General features: G+C 41.3%; 1 protein-coding gene across 3 annotated transcripts in view; it reads right to left on the bottom strand.

The window, feature by feature from the left end:
* The window catches only part of LOC110463379 (protein SMG7-like), a 57,213-nt gene that overhangs the window by 7,537 nt on the left and 27,616 nt on the right, over window positions 1-22,060 (bottom strand). For all 3 annotated transcript variants that reach the window (XM_021517915.1, XM_021517914.1, XM_021517913.1), the window contains 9 exons: window positions 21,452-21,621; window positions 19,997-20,064; window positions 18,155-18,241; window positions 16,068-16,639; window positions 14,595-15,960; window positions 10,977-11,045; window positions 9,628-9,668; window positions 9,082-9,221; window positions 8,036-8,274 (listed from right to left, as the gene is read on the bottom strand). In XM_021517915.1, coding sequence (XP_021373590.1) covers window positions 8,036-8,274; window positions 9,082-9,221; window positions 9,628-9,668; window positions 10,977-11,045; window positions 14,595-15,960; window positions 16,068-16,639; window positions 18,155-18,241; window positions 19,997-20,064; window positions 21,452-21,621 — 2,752 coding nt within the window. The remainder of the gene's footprint in view (window positions 1-8,035; window positions 8,275-9,081; window positions 9,222-9,627; window positions 9,669-10,976; window positions 11,046-14,594; window positions 15,961-16,067; window positions 16,640-18,154; window positions 18,242-19,996; window positions 20,065-21,451; window positions 21,622-22,060) is intronic.

Genomic DNA, 22,060 nt, shown 5'->3' with positions numbered 1-22,060 from the left:
GGGGGGGGCACATCTTCCATCCATTTATAAATATTCAATTCCCTTTGCCCAAAGATTCTCTAGAACAAGTTTGGTTAGTTGGTAAAATTCCCTCAACGGTACAGAAGGAGAAGGATCTTTAATGTTTCCTCTATTTCCCCTAATGGGCCCCACTCATCTGTCCCAAAGAAGTGGGCCCACACACCTCAGTTCAAACAAAATTGATTCTTTTGTCGCTATAAGCATGCTTCAGACTGCATTTGGTTTAAATCCCTTCACTAATGACAGCTCAGCAGCCTCATTGAACAACGAAGTAAAATAAGAGAGTTGGGAGAGTGCCAAGTATACAAGATAAGATGATTCTAATCATTGTCACAAGATATTGCACAGAAAGCTATCTGCCAATCAGAACTCAGTAGCTCATTAAATATATGCAGAATTCCCTGAACATTCAACACAAATGAGAGACTTGTTTTATTAAAATCTGAACAGTCCATCAAAAGATATCACACAGCAAGCAATCAACCTATCAGAATGCAGCAGAAAGACGAAATAAATAAAATATAATAAACAACAGTGTTCTGAGTAGAAACATTAAAAAAAAGACGGGGGTTCCAACAATGGATTTCACATTGACTTATTATCGCTCTAACCAATCGAGCTATCTGGACAATGAAAGTGTCCTCGCTCAACATATATATTTATACCTAAGTTAAAAAGAAGTAACTGTATCTATGAAACACAGCAGTGTAGTGGGACAGGGATCCTTAAGTAAAACCACAGTGCAGTGGGACAGGGATCCTTAAGGTAAAACCGAAGTGAAGTGGGACAGGGAATCCTTATGGTAAAACCACAGTGTAGTGGGACAGGGAACCTTACGGTAAAACCACAGTGAAGTGGGACAGGGCTCCTTACGGTAAAACCACAGTGAAGTGGAACAGGGATCCTTACGGTAAAACCACAGTGCGGTGGGACAGGGATCCTTAAGGTAAAACCACAGTGGAGTGGGACAGGGATCCTTACAGTAAAACCACAGTGAAGTGGGACAGGGATCCTTACAGTATAACTAAGGTAAAACCGAAGTGAAGTGGGACAGTGATCCTTACGGTAAAACCACAGTGAAGTGGGACGATCCTTAAGGTAAAACCACAGTGTAGTGGGACAGGGATCCTTCAGGTAAAACCACAGTGAAGTGGGACAGGGATCCCTACGGTAAAACCACAGTGAAGTGGGACAGGGCTCCTTACGGTAAAACCACAGTGAAGTGGGACGATCCTTAAGGTAAAACCACAGTGTAGTGGGACAGGGAACCTTACGGTAAAACCACAGTGAAGTGGAACAGGGATCCTTACGGTAAAACCACAGTGAAGTGGGACAGGGATCCTTAAGGTAAAACCACAGTGTAGTGGGACAGGGATCCTTCAGGTAAAACCACAGTGAAGTGGGACAGGGATCCCTACGGTAAAACCACAGTGAAGTGGGACAGGGCTCCTTACGGTAAAACCACAGTGAAGTGGAACAGGGATCCTTACGGTAAAACCACAGCGAAGTGGGACAGGGATCCTTACGGTAAACCCACAGTGAAGTGGGACAGGGATCCTTAAAGTAAAACCACAGTGAAGTGGGACAGGGCTCCTTACGGTAAAACCACAGTGAAGTGGGACAGGGCTCCTTACGGTAAAACCACAGTGAAGTGGAACAGGGATCCTTACGGTAAAACCACAGTGCGGTGGGACAGGGATCCTTAAGGTAAAACCACAGTGTAGTGGGACAGGGAACCTTACGGTAAAACCACAGTGAAGTGGAACAGGGATCCTTACGGTAAAACCACAGCGAAGTGGGACAGGGATCCTTACGGTAAAAGCACAGTGAAGTGGGACAGGGATCCTTAGAGTAAAACCACAGTGAAGTGGGACAGGGCTCCTTACGGTAAAACCACAGTGAAGTGGGACAGGGATCCCTACGGTAAAACCACAGTGAAGTGGGACAGGGCTCCTTACGGTAAAACCACAGTGAAGTGGGACGATCCTTAAGGTAAAACCACAGTGTAGTGGGACAGGGATCCTTCAGGTAAAACCACAGTGAAGTGGGACAGGGCTCCTTACGGTAAAACCACAGTGAAGTGGGACAGGGATCCCTACGGTAAAACCACAGTGAAGTGGGACAGGGATCCTTAAAGTAAAACCACAGTGAAGTGGGACAGGGATCCTTACGGTAAAACCACAGTGCAGTGGGACAGGGATCCTTAAGGTAAAACCGAAGTGAAGTGGGACAGGGATCCTTACGGTAAAACCACAGTGAAGTGGGACAGGGATCCTTACGGTAAAACCACAGTGAAGTGGGACAGGGATCCTTACGGTAAAACCACAGTGAAGTGGGACAGGGATCCTTAAGGTAAAACCACAGTGAAGTGGGACAGGGATCCTTACGGTAAAACCACAGTGAAGTGGGACAGGGATCCTTAAGGTAAAACCACAGTGAAGTGGGACAGGGATCCTTACGGTAAAACCACAGTGAAGTGGGACAGGGATCCTTAAGGTAAAACCACAGTGAAGTGGGACAGGGATCCTTAAGGTAAAACCACAGTGAAGTGGGACAGGGATCCTTAAGGTAAAACCACAGTGAAGTGGGACAGGGATCCTTACGGTAAAACCACAGTGAAGTGGGACAGGGATCCTTACGGTAAAACCACAGTGAAGTGGGACAGGGATCCTTAAGGTAAAACCACAGTGAAGTGGGACAGGGATCCTTACGGTAAAACCACAGTGAAGTGGGACAGGGATCCTTAAGGTAAAACCACAGTGAAGTGGGACAGGGATCCTTACGGTAAAACCACAGTGAAGTGGGACAGGGATCCTTAAGGTAAAACCACAGTGAAGTGGGACAGGGATCCTTACGGTAAAACCACAGTGAAGTGGGACAGGGATCCTTAAGGTAAAACCACAGTGAAGTGGGACAGGGATCCTTAAGGTAAAACCACAGTGAAGTGGGACAGGGATCCTTAAGGTAAAACCACAGTGAAGTGGGACAGGGATCCTTAAGGTAAAACCACAGTGAAGTGGGACAGGGATCCTTAAGGTAAAACCACAGTGAAGTGGGACAGGGATCCTTACGGTAAAACCACAGTGAAGTGGGACAGGGATCCTTAAGGTAAAACCACAGTGAAGTGGGACAGGGATCCTTAAGGTAAAACCACAGTGAAGTGGGACAGGGATCCTTAAGGTAAAACCACAGTGAAGTGGGACAGGGATCCTTAAGGTAAAACCACAGTGAAGTGGGACAGGGATCCTTAAGGTAAAACCACAGTGAAGTGGGACAGGGATCCTTAAGGTAAAACCACAGTGAAGTGGGACAGGGATCCTTACGGTAAAACCACAGTGAAGTGGGACAGGGATCCTTAAGGTAAAACCACAGTGAAGTGGGACAGGGATCCTTAAGGTAAAACCACAGTGAAGTGGGACAGGGATCCTTAAGGTAAAACCACAGTGAAGTGGGACAGGGATCCTTAAGGTAAAACCACAGTGAAGTGGGACAGGGATCCTTAAGGTAAAACCACAGTGAAGTGGGACAGGGATCCTTAAGGTAAAACCACAGTGAAGTGGGACAGGGATCCTTACGGTAAAACCACAGTGAAGTGGGACAGGGATCCTTAAGGTAAAACCACAGTGAAGTGGGACAGGGATCCTTAAGGTAAAACCACAGTGAAGTGGGACAGGGATCCTTAAGGTAAAACCACAGTGAAGTGGGACAGGGATCCTTAAGGTAAAACCACAGTGAAGTGGGACAGGGATCCTTAAGGTAAAACCACAGTGAAGTGGGACAGGGATCCTTAAGGTAAAACCACAGTGAAGTGGGACAGGGATCCTTACGGTAAAACCACAGTGAAGTGGGACAGGGATCCTTAAGGTAAAACCACAGTGAAGTGGGACAGGGATCCTTAAGGTAAAACCACAGTGAAGTGGGACAGGGATCCTTAAGGTAAAACCACAGTGAAGTGGGACAGGGATCCTTAAGGTAAAACCACAGTGAAGTGGGACAGGGATCCTTAAGGTAAAACCACAGTGAAGTGGGACAGGGATCCTTACGGTAAAACCACAGTGAAGTGGGACAGGGATCCTTAAGGTAAAACCACAGTGAAGTGGGACAGGGATCCTTAAGGTAAAACCACAGTGAAGTGGGACAGGGATCCTTACGGTAAAACCACAGTGAAGTGGGACAGGGATCCTTAAGGTAAAACCACAGTGAAGTGGGACAGGGATCCTTAAGGTAAAACCACAGTGAAGTGGGACAGGGATCCTTACGGTAAAACCACAGTGAAGTGGGACAGGGATCCTTAAGGTAAAACCACAGTGAAGTGGGACAGGGATCCTTAAGGTAAAACCACAGTGAAGTGGGACAGGGATCCTTACGGTAAAACCACAGTGAAGTGGGACAGGGATCCTTAAGGTAAAACCACAGTGAAGTGGGACAGGGATCCTTAAGGTAAAACCACAGTGAAGTGGGACAGGGATCCTTAAGGTAAAACCACAGTGAAGTGGGACAGGGATCCTTAAGGTAAAACCACAGTGAAGTGGGACAGGGATCCTTAAGGTAAAACCACAGTGAAGTGGGACAGGGATCCTTAAGGTAAAACCACAGTGAAGTGGGACAGGGATCCTTACGGTAAAACCACAGTGAAGTGGGACAGGGATCCTTAAGGTAAAACCACAGTGAAGTGGGACAGGGATCCTTAAGGTAAAACCACAGTGAAGTGGGACAGGGATCCTTAAGGTAAAACCACAGTGAAGTGGGACAGGGATCCTTAAGGTAAAACCACAGTGAAGTGGGACAGGGATCCTTAAGGTAAAACCACAGTGAAGTGGGACAGGGATCCTTAAGGTAAAACCACAGTGAAGTGGGACAGGGATCCTTAAGGTGAAACCACAGTGAAGTGGGACAGGGATCCTTACGGTAAAACCACAGTGTAGTGGGACAGGTTCCTTAAGGTAAAACCACAGGGAAGTGGGACAGGGATCCTTAAGGTAAAACCACAGTGAAGTGGGACAGGGATAATTAAGTTGAATGTACATGTATTGAGTACATACTTTTGTTGAAACTATGATTTATTGGTGATATAATATTATTGTACACTTCAAAAGTTTTCTGCTCAAGGTTGCATTGAATCATGGCGTGTGATCCCCAATTAAAAATCAGAGGTTGCTCTACATTCTGTCAATCAATACCATACATACAGGTTGTAATGTAACAGGCCTTGACATCATCTATCCTGAATGGACTGACACATCCTGGTTTATTCAACATTAGGTCTACTTGTGTTTGTGATCTTTAGATCAAATCAGATAAATAAAATTTTACCTTTACTGAAGAAGTAGGTAGTTAAACGTCATTCGTTCACAACCACTATAGGTTTCCTCACTCCAAACTTATAACAAGAGGCCCATGGGCCTTAACGGTCACCTGATATATTTATACAGAGAGTTGATTTTGTTTTTAAGATGAACAAAAATATTATTCAAAGTGACAAAAAACAATAAAACCACCTTATACAATATCTAGCATACAGATTTAAGACTGAAAAGTATTTGAAACTAGCACCTCTGATTCTAAACAAGGAAAATGAAGAAATTTTAGCACACTGACTCCTTTGGGCCCCAACCTTGGGGGTAGGGCTGGCTCAAAATTTTCAAAGTATCAAACTGTCAACTCAGGGTTATAATTCCAATCAAGTTATTAACATGTAATATTCAAAGTATCATTTGCCATTATAAACCATAATAAATTTTGCCCCCCTCTCCCCCCCCTCTTTCCCCAGGGGGTAAACGTGAGACCCTAGGGTCACAAACCTTAAGACCCTTCCATCTATGAAGAGTATTTGTTTAATAGTAAAGTTAACCCCCTCGCCAGGGGGAAACATGAGACCCCAGGGTCATAAAATTCACAATTTTAGTAGAGCACCTTAAGACCCTTCCATCTTTGAAGAATGTTTGATTCTACCATATCTGGGTCTTGAGAAGAAGATTTTTGAAATTTCAGTAAATTCGACCCTTTTTGGCCCCACCCATGAGCTCTGGGGGGTCAGTCAGGGCTCATATGTGCATACCATCAAACTGCTACCTAATACTGATAATGCTAACCCAAATTGAATTACTTCCAATGGAAATTAAACAAATGTTAGTCAAAAATGTGATTTCCCTATATAAACTATAGTAAAGTTTACCCCCTCCCCAGGGGGAAACGTGAGACCCAAGGGTCAGGAAATTCACAATTTTGGTAAAGCACCTTAAGACCCTTCCATCTATGAAGAGTATTTGATTCTACCATATCTGGGTCTTGAGAAGATTTTTGAAATTTTAGTCAATTTGACCCTTTTTGGCCCCGACCCTCAGGCCCCTGGGGGCTAGGGACCAAATCAGCCACTATTTTTGTTGACCTTTGGCCATGGAAGGCGGCCGACAAAAGGCGATCGCAATAGGTCACTTGAGACTTTGTCTCAGGTGACCTAAAAACCTACTAGGAGTTGGTATTCTTTTTTGGTTACCCACCAGTGGAACAGTGACTTTTGGGGAACCTCCCTATATTTTTTCTACCATTAAACTCATAGGACCCCACTGTATCCTATTTAAGTATTTAAGACTGAAAGTCATTCAAAAGAACCTGTTAAAAGATTTTAAAACATTTGACCCCTTTGACCTTAAAAGTCAAACAAGGTCATTATGTTGAACAAACTTTATAGCCCTTTATCTCACCATGCAACTTGCCAAATATCATCACCACCCTAGACCTTTTGTTTAATGAGATTAGGTCATTTAAAGGTTGATACATATTTTAACAAATGTGGCCTTGAAAGTGGGTTAAGGCCATTCAAATGACGACTAAGCATACTGCCCAAATATCATCATTCTGGGCATTTTGGTTATTCAGAAGAAGTCGTTTAAAGATTTTAAAAATATTTGACCCCTGTGACCTTGAATATAGGTCAAGGTTATTAATGTAACAAACTTGGTAGTCCTTCATCCTAACATGCTTATGGTTGAATATCTTCATTCTTCGCCCTATGGCTATTCAGGAGCAGTTGTGTAAAGATTTTTAACATATTTGATCCCTGCGACCTTGATAAAGAGTCAAGGTCATGCATTTGAAGAAAACTTGGTAGCCCTTCATCCCAGCATGCTACTTGCCAAATATCATCACCCTGGCCATTTTGGTTATTCAGAAGAAGTTGTTTAAAGATTTTAACACATTTGACCCCTGTGACCTTGAATATGTGTGAATGTCATTTATTTGAACAAACTTGGTAGCCCTTCATCCCAGCATGCTACTGACCAAATATCACCATCCCGATTGTTTAGTTTATTCAGAAGTTGTTTAAAGGTTTTTTTAAGACAATTGACCTCTGTGACCTTGAATATGAGTGAAGGTCATTCATTTGAACAACTTGGTAGCCCTTCATCCCAGCATGCTACTGGCCAAATATCATCACCCTAGGCCTTTTCGTTATTAAGAAGAAGTTGTTTTAAGTAATATATTGACGCCGGACGCCGGATGCCGCACCACGGCATCGGCTCACTTGGCCCTTTGAGTTCCTTTTCAAGGATGTTCCAAACCAAACAACATGTAGGTTATGATCTTGTTTACCAATATTTGATGAAAATAGACATTTGAACATTAGCTTTAATTCTTCTATTGAGCCCCAGCCCTCTACCCCCCAAGGGGCAACATCTTCATTTCAAAGCATTGAGTTTACTTTGCTTTAGGATACTTCAGACCAAATTAGGTAAAACTCATTTTATTTTTATAAAGATGGGTCTTTAAAACTATCATCTCTATTTTCAATAGTTCGCCCTGCTCCTCTACCCACAGAAACCAAAATATTTACGGATACAAAACTGAGTTACAACCATGATCCAGACCAAATTCAGTCAAATTTCATACAGCTGTTACAGAATAGTAGCCATTTAGAGGAAAAACTAATGAAAAAACCCAGGAATATTGCCTTGCCTTGGCATAAGTTCATATCCATTTAAGAAAGCTATTAATGAAACTACTGAAATTTTACCTGGAAGGTACTTGGAAAGAATGGCCCTGGGCCCCCCTGTTCTTGTGCAGGCTGCACTTCAGGATGTGGCATGGGTTGTCCCCCTTTTTCCCTCCTGCTGTGGTCCTCAGTTGGTCCGAACCTGAGTCCCATCTCAAAGCCGTGACTTCCAGGCTTGTTCTCCATGTATGTGTCCACAGGTGGGTCAGGAGAATTCCTCATACTGTTGGACTCTGAGGAAAATGGCGATGAGGCCAAACCTAGGGGATCATAAGATTGAATATAAACAACATGGACTACATAGGTGTGAACCTATACTGGAATATATAAAGGTGTGCTTCCATAAATAGATATGGCACAGATGAGGACCTATCATTAGACATATACACTAAATACTATCATAACGATTATTTCTTGAAGTGCCTTCCTAAAACAACTAACCAATATTTTCGCAGTCTTTAGAAAAGCTACTGTTTAAACTCTACCAGCTATAATATCAACGATCAGCTGTTATCGACTTTGCTTAAATGTGAGGTCACAATTCTGACCCTATCTATAGAGTTAACTGTAGTCATTTTTCACATAGCTTCTCATTACATTTGAATAGAAGGCAATTAATAGCAAAACAGTGTCGTTTTGCATGTTATAATAATACAACTGCCTGGGTTAAAGGGTTGGATAAACACGATCATATGCTGCAATACTTCCTTTACCACAATTTTCATAACAATGATAAATGTTTGACATTGTTTTACAAATGTCGAGTCATACCATGTGGACTATTTTGTTTGAGGTGATAAGCTTACTGTTATACAAACACCACTTAGCTACGTTTACAGCTCTAAACAAAATATAACACTTCAAATAGTGTGGTACTGCTTATTTTGAGTATTTAAATAGCAAGCCATACATAAATATGCAAGCATTCATTCCACTGTGGTTACGGTACAAGGATGAATGTTGGTAAAGGAGAAGCACACAATTAAATGCTGCCAATCTTTAAATCACTGTATTAAACTTTAACTATTATTGATTTAAAATGAAGTCTTAAGGCTTCTGTGACCTACTTTTGGTGTCGGTTGTTGACAGTGGTACAGACCACGGCGAACTGCTGAACAGTGTGTAGGTACCCAGCTGTTGAGGTGCGGGGCTTGGCATGGTCACCTGACAGGGTGGCCGGGGCTCTATCTCGGGAGTCAACAGGGGGCTGTAACAACAATCAAACCAACAGTCAATCATCATTAATTATATCTCAAATTTATAAATATTCCTTAAAATTTATACAAACAAAACAAAATTAATGGTATTCACAAATCTGTACACTATCTAAAGATACAACTCATATTTACTAAAACTGCAAGCCACATTTCAAGTATTTGTATAACCCCTGCTCCAACATGGAAAATCAGAAAAAAGACATACCCAGTAAATAGTTACAGATTAATCTCAATACTACGACTACCTAAGGTACTAAACATGTCTACTAAACCCCATAAGTATCAGTTACGAAGATAAGTAGCAATACTTTGGACAAAATGTATCAATGGCAATCAGAATTGAGCATTAACAGATTATTTAAAAGTGAACTAACTTATCAGGTATGAATTACTTACCTTCTACTCGGCGGGGAGGAGGAATCTGGCTTCGGCGTTCCCTATAGACAGATAGATAAGTACTTTTCATCACAATTTCCCTTAAGGAATGAGTTGCTTAAATACCAATCACTCTCGGCCAGCAATATATTGTAATTTGTCCTGTACCTAAGATCCCTCCAAGCCAACAACCACATTAATATTTTAACACAATTATTAGAACTTAAAACAGGTGAATTGAGAACAAGTGATTTCAGAGTCATCAAGCATGCCTGAGAAGTACAGGACACTGTGGTTTCCAGATTTTTGTTAGATTTGCCATCTTATGGGTTTTATTCACAAGTGATTTACACATAAGACCAGGTCTATCGTCCTGAGTGTCATGGAGCCAAAATTAGCTGTGTTTTATAATCATGGTCTCTCGTCCTGAGTGTCATGGAGCCAAAGTTAGCTGTGTTTTATAATCATGGTCTCTCGTACCGAGTGTCATGGAGCCAAAGTGAGCTGTGTTTTATAATCATGGTCTATTGTCCCGAGTGTCATGGAGCCAAAGTTAGCTGTGTTTTATAATCATGGTCTCTCGTCCCCAGTGTCATGGAGCCAAAGTTAGCTGTGTTTTATAATCATGGTCTCTCGTCCCGAGTGTCATGGAGCCAAAGTTAGCTGTGTTTTATAATCATGGTCTCTCGTCCCGAGTGTCATGGAGCCAAAGTTAGCTGTGTTTTATAATCATGGTCTCTCGTCCCCAGTGTCATGGAGCCAAAGTTAGCTGTGTTTTATAATCATGGTCTCTCGTCCCGAGTGTCATGGAGCCAAAGTTAGCTGTGTTTTATAATCATGGTCTCTCGTCCCGAGTGTCATGGAGTCAAAGTTAGCTGTGTTTTATAATCATGGTCTCTCGTCCCGAGTGTCATGGAGTCAAAGTTAGCTGTGTTTTATAATCATGGTCTCTCGTCCCGAGTGTCATGGAGTCAAAGTTAGCTGTGTTTTATAATCATGGTCTCTCGTCCCGAGTGTCATGGAGTCAAAGTTAGCTGTGTTTTATAATCATGGTCTCTCGTCCCGAGTGTCATGGAGTCAAAGTTAGCTGTGTTTTATAATCATGGTCTCTCGTCCCGAGTGTCATGGAGTCAAAGTTAGCTGTGTTTTATAATCATGGTCTCTCGTCCCGAGTGTCATGGAGTCAAAGTTAGCTGTGTTTTATAATCATGGTCTCTCGTCCCGAGTGTCATGGAGTCAAAGTTAGCTGTGTTTTATAATCATGGTCTCTCGTCTCGAGTGTCATGGAGCCAAAGTTAGCTGTGTTTTATAATCACTCTATTGTGAGTAGTAAGACAACACACAACAGATAATTAGCTTTATCCACTGACCTCTGCATGACCTTGGAAGGAAGCATGTCTGTTGGGTACCATCAACGTGTCCTGCATACCCCTGGGTGGCTAAACATAAACAAACTCATCATAAATCATCTTCACACATAACCAAGGCATTGCAAACACAATAGAAGGTTTTATATGTAACAGTATCTTGTTACGCCTCACTATAGCAACAACATGAACATTGTTTGCTGTATTTTCATACTTCACCACTACATGAACCGAACAAAAATCTGTTCAGAAACACAAACTCATTTGAGTATTATCATACTTATGATTTTGATCAAAATCCAAGCAGGATTAAATTCTCTAGAGCGATAAAGTTTTTCTATAGATAGTAATGATGACCTTGAACTTAACCTTGGCACCCTGAAACAGAAACTTGTTCAAGGTATTTTCTTGCATAAAGCAATATATGAAGTTGGATTAAAATCCATGTAGAAATGAAGTCGCTAGATTAATGAAAACAATTCCAGAAATAACTAGAACACTGACAGGTCAGTAAGGGCCCCGTCTTGTGGCAATATATCCCCCATAATCATCAAGAAGCAATCTGCCCATATAGCTCAGCTTGACGTTTGACATTTGGACTTCAAAAAGAATCACAAGGAAGCAAAATATACATTTTACATGTACTATGATGTGAGTCTTGTTTCCTTCCACCTCCATATTTGCTGGGCTAACAGAAATGTAAATACCGGTGCAATACTCATTTGTTAGCTTTGATTTGTTTTATTTCACCTTATATACCACCTCCATCAAGAGCCAGGGTCAAAGTCAGAGATCCACTTTGCCTTTGACCTTTGGACACAAATAACCTTGACCATTAACCCAGTGACCCTGATCTTTAGTCAGTTGACATATTCTTTAATTCCGACCAACTTTGCTTCTTAATATCATAACAAAATAATGTTTATCAGTGAAAAATACAAAACTTGACCTTGACCCTTTGGACCCCGTAACCTGGACCTAAGGTCAGTTGACTCTGTGTCAAGTTCTGAACAACATTGCTTCATAATGTCATAACAAAATGTTCATCAGGGAAAGGTACAAAATTTAACCTTCACCTTTGACCTAGTGACCTTGACCTTTGGTTAATTGACTCCTTGTTTAATTCTGAGCAACATTGCTTCATAATGTCATAGCGAAATGTTCACCAGTAAAAAGCTACAAAATTTTACCTTGACCCCTGAAATGATGACCTTGACCTCAATGTGTATTTTTGTGAACTGAACATCTTGACCAAGTTTCATGTACATCGGTCAATATATACCAAAGTTATCAGCCAGGAACAAAATTTGTGGACGGACAGACAGACAGACAGACAGAGTGATTACTATAGGGCACCCGTATCTCTGATACGGGGCTCTAATAACGATTACCTTGACCATGGACTGCTGACCAATTTATCATACAAAGCAACATAAAGACTTTAAAATCTGTCTTCCCATTGCTTTTACTACACCAAGTTCCCTTTGCCAAGTGATGCTTCAGATTAAATTTCCAGCATTAAATCCCCCCCCCCCATCCTTACTGTAATCCTGGGGTAAACAACTAAACATATGACAAAACAAGAGCACAGCATGCGTAAGCATGATAAGCCCATCAGACCCTCGGAAGGGTTTTAATATATTGGAAGCAGGTAGTGACATATGATATACATGTGTTTACTGACACTGTTTTGTTGGTGACTGTGACCTTGCCAATCATTTACTGTGTTTATGGCGCAAGCTATTTTGTGTTTAAAAAATACACTTTCGTGGTCAATGTTGCTATTACTAAAACAAGAGGTCCATTAGACCTGTATCGCTCACCTGGTTTTATATTTAAGTCATTACAACTGAATGCATTAGTACATCTTAATATGAAATTTCCTCAAAACCAGATTTATGTTCTAACCATACTGGGACCACAATATCTGACTTTCAACTAATCAGAGACCTCCATTGAGTTGCCACGTTAACAGATTTTGAAATAAGTAATATGTCATATTACAGGGTATAATTAGACAATACTTTAATTTTCATTCAACTATCAGCTTTTATAAACCTAGAAACCAATTTTTAACAATTTATGAAATTTACACCATAGAATATGATAATCTAGCTGTACCATTTCTTAGGACCGCAGGGGTGAAATCAATCTCATTCAATTAAAAAATGTTTGTTCTTCCTCAATAATGTTTTTGACCAAATTTTGTATAATCCACTCAGGCAATTAGGGGATATTAGCGTCTTAAAGCAAATTATTAGATAATTTTCCTCTTTGCGACCCAGTCTTCCTAGTCTGAGGGGTCGAACCAGTCTCATTTATTTATGAAATGATTGCCTCCCCCCATTGAAGTTTCAGAGCAAATTTGGTTGAAATCTTCTCTGGCATTTAGGAGGAGATGCATTTTAAAGCAAATTTAGAAAAAGTTCACCTTCAGCACCTCGCCTCCTGGCCTCAGGGGTCGAACCAACCTAATTTCCCCAACCTTACTTATTTAAGAAATGATTGCCCTCCCCTAGTGATGCTTCAGACTAAATTTTGTTGAAATCCTCTTTGGCGTTTAGGAGGTGATAGTTTTAAAGAAAAAGTTGACGACAAACAACAGACGGACGACGATGGAAGGACGGACGACGACAGACACTGCACCACGGCATAAGCTCACCTTGGTCCTTCGGAACTGGTAAGCTAACTAGAAACTGGGCTTTGAGGTAGGAGTCTTGGTATGAAAGGTTGGAACGAGACAACAAAACCTGTTATATATGTTAAACATGCTTGATTTTTGAATTACCATACTAAATTTGAATGGAATAAAACAAATAATGGCAAAGTTCATTTTCGACTGAATGCCCTTATTTGGCAATGAAAAAGGGGCATAACTATGCCGAATAGCATTTAAATGTCACGATTAAAGAACTCATTCAAAGCATTCAGGTAATGAACCAACCAAGTAGTTTAATAAAAATCATAGATAAAAAAAAATAAAAAAGTATTTGCATTTACTACACAATGCCCTTATTTGGCAATGAATAGAGGGACATAACCCAGCAATGAAAAAGGGACAAAACTCTGCTTAATAGCATCTAAATATCACCATTTAAGAACTCATCCAATGCATTCAGGTAATGAAACATCCAACCAAGTTTGAAAAAAAATGAAGAACACTTGTTTGAGTTATTGCATAAACAAGCAAATCTAACTGCAAAAACAATGAGCAGCGTTGCTATATATGTCAAGTATGATATGCCAAAACGCGGAAAGTTGTAACTCAACAGAAGAACCCGTAATATATGTTGAACATTATTGCTTCTAGCATTATCGTACAATATTTGAAAGGAATTGATTAAAAAAAAAATCTTGCATTTACTACACAATGCCCTTATTTGGCAATATAAGGGGCATAACTCCACCAAACATGCACATAAATTCCTGAAATGCGAGCTATATTGGTATGCAATATGTGTACCAAGTTTCATCAAGATATGTTCATGAATGAAGACAGGAGAGTGATGACAAGGAAAAGTTAATGGACGGACGAACAACGCAGCCCATACCATAATACAACCCGCCGATGACAAACATATGGGTACTTTGCATTCATTGTCAACTGTAGAGAAAACTTACCTGTACTGCAAGTAGTGACAGGGCCCCAAGAATGTCAGCAGCGTTTGGAGGGAGATCCTCTTTCTTCAGATTTTGTCTGATCAGGTCCAGTCCCTCCATGTTGCCGAAGTTCTGGTTTGCAAGGTTGAACCGACTGATGCCTGCCAAGAAGTTGATAGGGTTAAACATGGGCCCCTGGTATGAAGGGTTGACACCTTGCTGTTGTTGGGGCTGTTGGTGAGGGTGGGGCTGTTGGGGGCGAGATGGGTGGGGTTGCCCTGGGGAATGAGCTGAACTCTGAGTGTGAGATGGATGTGTTTGAAGGGGTTGTCCTCTCTGTTGTTGATTCTGTTGGGGAGGAGGCCCTCTGAGTTGTTGATTCTGGTGCAGAGGTTGGCCTCTAAGCTGCTGACTCTGGAGTGGACGAGGTCCTCTTTGTTGCTGATTGTGTTGTGGAGGCAGTCCTCTCTGTAGCTGAGTGTGCTGTGGAGGCTGTCCTCTCAGTTGTGCCTGTTGTAAAGATGGTCCTCTAAGCTGCTGATTCTGCTGAGATGGTGGACCATGCTGAGGCTGATTCTGCTGAGGTGGTGGCCCATGTTGCTGTAGATGTGTGGCTATTGGACCTGGGATTAATGATCGATTTGATTGTCCCTTGTATGAGTGCCCCCCTGGCATGTTGTCCATCCCACCAACTACTGCCCCTATCTCTGGTTCCCTTGATCCAGGAATATGGTCAACACCAGGACCTGAAGTCTGGTTCATGTGGCTACCCTGGAGTGGCCCCCCTACTCCAGGAATATGGTCAGTACCAGAACCAGAGGACTGGTTGATATGGTTACTTTGGGGTGGCCTCTGCATGTTGCTCTGCTGCCCATAGTACATGTTCATATTTGGTGGGGGATAATTTCTAGAGAAATGGTTTCCCACCTGACTCCCTTGCTGAGAGGGAGGCCTCATGTTGTTTCCTTGTTTGCCTATCATAGGAGCTCCTGATGGGGGATTCACAAAGGACATATTTGGGTCAAGAACTCCAGCAGGATGTGATCGGGCATGCCTCTGGTGTTGTGAGGATCGCAATTCCGCATTATCATTTGACCCTTCATGACCTTGACCTTGGACTTGACCTTGAACAGGGGATATGTCTTGTTGAAGCCCTTGTAAAGCATTGTGCTGGCCAGGTCCTGACGTCCTATATAGAATATTGGGGTCAAAATTCCCTCCTCGCATTGAGCCTCCATCCTGGTTGGCCATATGTTGGGTGTATCCAATCATATCAAATTCACTGGATGGGGAGGAGGCAGAATGACCCTGTTGCTGTGGCTGCTGCAGGTGCTGATGATGTTCCTGTTGTTTCTGTTGCTGAGTGACAGGCTTCCGAGGGGGAGACCTATAAACATTGAACAAAAATGTCATATTTTTTAAGTAGAGTAAGAGGTGAAATACAGCCTACTTCTATGTGTATGTTACCAATTATCAGAAAACATAACTACTGACCTGAAGTCTGACTGAAGGATCATGACAGGTTTGGGAGACTGTGCAGGGTGAGCTAGAGGTGAAGTCATCCTGGGTGGCTGGTGAGGGGATGCCACCTGTCTTTGTTGTCCTGGTGACAAAGCTTGACTGTTCAGTGGCTGTGGAGAAAACTGTGGGCCTGCCTGTTGCTTTGGATATCCAGCTGTCTGTTGTGAGGTCAACAGTTGTGGTGGGGCATCCTTGGCAGATTGTTGAGAGGTCAGCTGCCAAGCAATCTTTGTTTGTTTGCTTGTTTGGTCCTGGGAGGATATCTGATGTTGATGTACAGGTTGCCATGACGATTGATCCTCCTCCTCCATACCCTCTTCCTCCTCTGGATGAGTCTGCATCTGTTGCTGAGCAAGTTGTAGCTGCTGTTGTTTCTGTAGGCGAGGTGGGGTCTGTGTTGGGGGTCTTCCGGTCCCTACTGTGCCTCCAGTTGAGGGACGGCCTCCACTCGGTTTCATGAACAAAGGTTCACTGGTAGGAACCCCCAGTATGTACTTAGGAGGGCACAGCTTACCACCTCTCTCCACTCCTTCTACAGCCTTCACCTACAAATATACAAAGAAATCTTTCAACTCCTTATATTTTTAATATACATTAGTTTAATTTTATTTGGAATTGCATTTTTCCTGTAAATTCAGCTTGTATGTTTATCTTTTACCCTGCATAACTCTTTTTCTAATAGTAATAAATAAATAATATACAACATTAAATAAAATGCCCTATCTAGCTTACCTAAGCCACTCTAAAGCATGTTACAGTACAAAGATATACAATTTATACAATCAATACAATTAGCATATACATTTAATCAATACAATTTTGAGGAATTCGCAGGAGTTGCCCTATCAGGCACTAACTATAGCTACTAGTCATATGCCACCTGGCTAATATCTCCCTATGTGTGTAAGCCTGCGTGTGTGCTGGAGATGTATTGTGTTCTGTTTGTAGTGGGACCGTGCTTCCAACAGTATCATTTATAGTGCCACCTCACTTGAATGCTACAGAACAGTTACCACGACATCCACCCCAGACAGTTTTATACTCCACCTGGGTTGTTGGAGTTGTGTGGGCAGGAGAAAAATACTTTGTTCCATGCGTACGACAACTTCGGGGATCGAACCCCGGCCGCATGCTTGGAAGGACGGAGAGTTAAGCACTCAGCCCATCCGCCCATAAGATTTTAGTGTCTACAGACTTTTATTCTGATAATTTTTCCTTTATATATTTCACTTTTTTTAAGGGTGTTTATGATAAGTTTACCTAGAAACCTCACCTTGTGTGAAGGTTAACGTTGCTGTATTTTCGTAATTGCTTTCTCTCTACTGTAAAACCTACCTTGTCTGAAGGTTGCTGTATTTTAGTGATTGCCTCCTCTCTCCTGTAAAACCTTCCTTGTCTAAAGGTCTCTATATCTTAGTGATTGCCTTCTCTCTCCTGTAAAACCTACCTTGTCTGAAGGTCGCTGTATTTTAGTAATTGCTTTCTCGCCACTGTAAAACCTATCTTGTCTGAAGGATGCTGTATTTAAGTGATTGTCTTCTCTCTCCTGATAAACCTACCTTTTCTGTAGGTCGCTGTATTTTAGTAATTGCTTTCTCTGCACTGTGAAACCTTTCTTGTCTGAAGGTTGCTGTATTTAAGTGATTGCCTTCTCTCTCCTGTAAAAGCTACCTTGTCTGAAGGTTGCTGTATTTTGGTGATTGTCTTCTCTCTCCTGTGAAATCTACCATGTCTAAAGGTTGCTGTATTTTAGTGATTGCCTTCTCTCTCCTGTAAAACCTACCTTGTGGGAAGGTGTCAATATTTTAGTGATTGCCTGACTCCCCTGTAAACCTTCCTTGTCTGAAGGTTGCTGTATTTTAGTGATTGCCTTCTCTCTCCTGTAAAACCTACCTTGTCAGAAGGTCTCTATATTTTAGTGATTGCCTTACTCCTCTGTAAAACCTACCTTGTCTGAAGGTTGCTGTATTTTAGTGATTGCCTCCTCTCTCCTGTAAAACCTTCCTTGTCTAAAGGTCTCTATATCTTAGTGATTGCCTTCTCTCTCCTGTAAAACCTACCTTGTCTGAAGGTTGTTGTATTATAGTGATTGCCTTCTCTCCACTGCCCTGGTCTTTATTGGTCTGACTCTGCTTCTGAATAATGGCCTGTGGACAAAATCAGTTATATTCACGAACTGGAAATTATTGAAAACATTTTACCTTCTGATTTTGTTGTTTTTATATAGGACTACTAAGTTGCTATTCATTTAAATCCTGCTTCTAGTTCATGCAACACAACTGTTAAAGTCTGACCCTTAAGTCTAACATACATAGTTTACATGGAGTTCTACCTGTGTAGTTAACATGGAGTTCTACCTGTATAGTTAACACGGAGTTCTACCTGTCTTGATAACATGGAGTTATACCTGTCTTGTTAACATTGAGTTCAACCTGTATAGTTAACATGGAGTTCTACCTGTATAATGGAGTTATACCTGTATAGTTAAAATGGAGTTTTACCTGTGTAGTTAACATATAGTTTTACCTGTGTAGTTAACATGGAGTTCTACCTGTCCTGTTCACATGGAGTTCTACCTGTCTTGTTAACATATAATTCTACCTGTCCTGTTAACAAGGAGTTCTACCTGTCCTGTTAACAAGGAGTTTTACCTGTCTTGTTATATGGAGTTGCACCTGTATAGTTAACATGGAGTTATACCTGTCTTGTTAACATAGAGTTCAACCTGTCTTGTTAACAAGGAATTCAACCTGTCCTGTTAACAAGGAGTTTTACCTGTCCTGTTAACATGGAGTTCTACCTGTCCTGTTAACAAGGAGTTCTACCTGTCCTGTAAGCATGGATTTCTACCTGTCCTGTTAATAAGGAGCTCTATCTGTCCTGTTGACAGGGAGTTATACCTGTCTTGTTAACATGGAGTTTTACCTGTCCTGTTGACATGGAGTTCTACCTGTCGTGCTAACAAGGAGTTCTACCTGTCCTGCTAACAAGGAGTTCTACCTGTCTTGTTAACATGGAGTTCTACCTGTCCTGTTAACATGGAGTTCTACCTGTCCTGTTAACATGGAGTTCTACCTGTATAGTTAACATGGAGTTTTATCTGTGTAGTTAACATGGAGTTCTACCTGTCTTGTTAACATGGAGTTCTACCTGTGTAGTTAACATGGAGTTCTACCTGTCCTGTTAACATGGAGTTCTACCTGTCCTGTTAACATGGACTTCTATCTGTCTTGATAACATGGAGTTCTACCTGTCCTGTTAACATGGAGTTCTACCTGTCCTGTTAACATTGAGTTCTACCTGTCCTGTTAACAATGAGTTCTACCTGTCCTGTTAACATGGAGTTCTTCCTGTCCTGTTAAAAAAGAGTTCTACCTGTCCTGTTAGCATGGAGTTCTACCTGTCCTGTGAACAAGGAGCTCTACCTGTCCAGTAAGCATGGAGGTCTACCTGTCCTGTTAGCATGGAGTTCTACCTGTCCTGTTAACAAGGATTTCTACCTGTCCTGTTAACATATAGTTCTATCTGTCCTGTTAACAAGGAGCTCTACCTGGCCTGTTTACATGGAGTTCTCCCTGTCTTGTTAACATATAGTTCTACCTGACCTGTTAACATATAGTTCCACCTGTCTTGTTAACATATAGTTCCACCTGTCTTGTTAACATATAGTTCCACCTGTCCTGTTAACAAGGAGCTCCACCTGTCCTGTTTACATGGGGTTCTACCTGTCTTGTTAACATATAGTTCTACCTGTCCTGTTAACATATAGTTCCACCTGTCTTGTTAACATATAGTTCCACCTGTTACTGAACATATAGTTCTACTTTTATAGATAACATTTCTACCTATAGTTGTCTGGTGTTTACACATTTTGACCCTGAAGTTAACTAATGAAAACTTACCTGTATAGCAACATTTTGCCGTACTGGCTTTCTCTCTGGACTAGATTGAAAAGGTTGGGATTCCGAAGCTATGAATAAAGAGGATCTTATCAGGATGCAAATTCATATGAATAATAATAGGCAGAGTCAAAGTAGCACAATCAAAAATTGACATGTCAAAACATTTCAGTATTTTGTGTATATATATTCAACAAGAAATATACAGTAAAATCATCATTTTTTATGGGACATTAAATTTTGTTTATTTTGTGGATAACAAAAACATGTACCTACAAAATCAAATCCCCACGAAAACATAAATTTGGTACAAGGTTATGATTGGGCCTCGCCCTCTGCCCCTTGGGGGTCCCACACCCTGTTTGCTTAAAATTGATTCCCCTTTGCCAACAAGGGGTTCACACTCTTGGTTTTTTTTTAAATTGAGAATGCTTTGGCCAAGGATGCTGTAGAAAAAATCCCTTTATCGGTACGGAAGGGGAAGGCTTTTTAAGATTTACCTCTGTTTCCCCTATTGGGCCCCTCTGTCCCTAGGGGGGCCACACACTCTGTTAACACCTAATTAAGAATCTTTGTCCTCGGACGCTCCAGACCAAATTTGGTCAAAATTCACTCAGTCATTAAGGACTAGTCAGTCCAGTGGGGTTTTTAAAGGGAAAAGTCGATGACAACATGCCAAAAATGATTTATATATCAACTGATGTCACAAACCTGTTTATACTGATTATTAGATACTCATGTTAGACAGAGATCTGTCACCAATTATAGAAAGTGGCCAAGGCTCACAATATCCCCTGCCTTGACATATAGAATTTTGAATTTTATTTTGGAAATAGTGACCTTGACCTTGGACCATACTCAAACTTGTCACAGGTATCGTCAGGACAAACATGTGTGAACTTTCATGAAAGTGTTTTGAGAAATCCTGACTCTGAATTGAATACAATGAGTTTTATGGACAGACATACATCATAATGATCGGTAATTTCGACTTTCGGACAAAGATATCAAACAATTGAATTTTGTTGCTAGGTAAAACCCTTTAATGCTTAGGTCCTTGGTGCATGCTATGACAGATAGACAGACGAGACAAAAACATTACACACCCAGATTCTCGTAGCAGGGAGGGAGTATAATAAGAAGAAACAACAACTAAAGGAATAAAAGGTTATCGGGGAGTACTTCCTTGACTGTTTACTGAATGTGTCACCTGGTCACCGGTCAGCGTTTATTGTATACATGTACTTTTTCTTTGGGCAAAATCAAATACAACAAATTTAATCTTTGGTTAGATTTAACTTGATGTTTGCAATTTGTACACAATATTAAGATACTCAAAAAGAAGTTGCCAGCAAGATGCCAGAAGTCAAACTAACAACTAATAGCTCACTGTATTAAAACGCTGCCAAAAGCATCACAGTGAGCCAGTACAGGTAACAGAAAATATCAAATTCTCACCTGCGGTTCCGGTCTTAACAAGCACTGAGGGTGACATCACCTTAACTGGCGCTGATGTTGTGCCAATAACCTTGATTGGGGTCAATGAGGCAGTGACCTTGACTGGAGCTGAAGGGGCAGTGAACTGTACTTTGCCTATTTTATTGGCTTGAATATTCATGAGGTTTAAGCTGAAAAATAAATTTTGAACTTAATCTATATTTACAAGCCTTTTTCAAATATTTTTTATGGTAATAAATTTCATTAACACTGCACAATTAGGAAGAAACAAATCAAATTAAACAAGGTTACCGCGGGCGGTATATAATATGCCCGCAACACATTGAATGAGCAGTTGTTTGTATGATTGAAATATATGAAGTATTTGTGAGTAATTGATATTAAAAGAGAAATCATTCAACATAACTGGTAGATCAATGAGTGCAATACAACATCATGGAACGCAAGCATCGCATTAATAAAACCAAGGGGAATGACTCCAATAATTACGGTCGGATAATGGCGGTTATCGAACTTGACCGAGCTTTCATGGTAATTAACCTTGTTGTCAAGTTTGAAGTTAATCCGTTAATAATTACTCGAGATATCGAGCGGACACTGTTTCAGCAA

The sequence above is a fragment of the Mizuhopecten yessoensis genome, unplaced genomic scaffold, assembly GCF_002113885.1.
Source record: "Mizuhopecten yessoensis strain PY_sf001 unplaced genomic scaffold, ASM211388v2 scaffold10897, whole genome shotgun sequence".
Taxonomy (NCBI): domain Eukaryota; kingdom Metazoa; phylum Mollusca; class Bivalvia; order Pectinida; family Pectinidae; genus Mizuhopecten; species Mizuhopecten yessoensis.
This window is presented reverse-complemented; position numbering and strand designations above follow the sequence as displayed.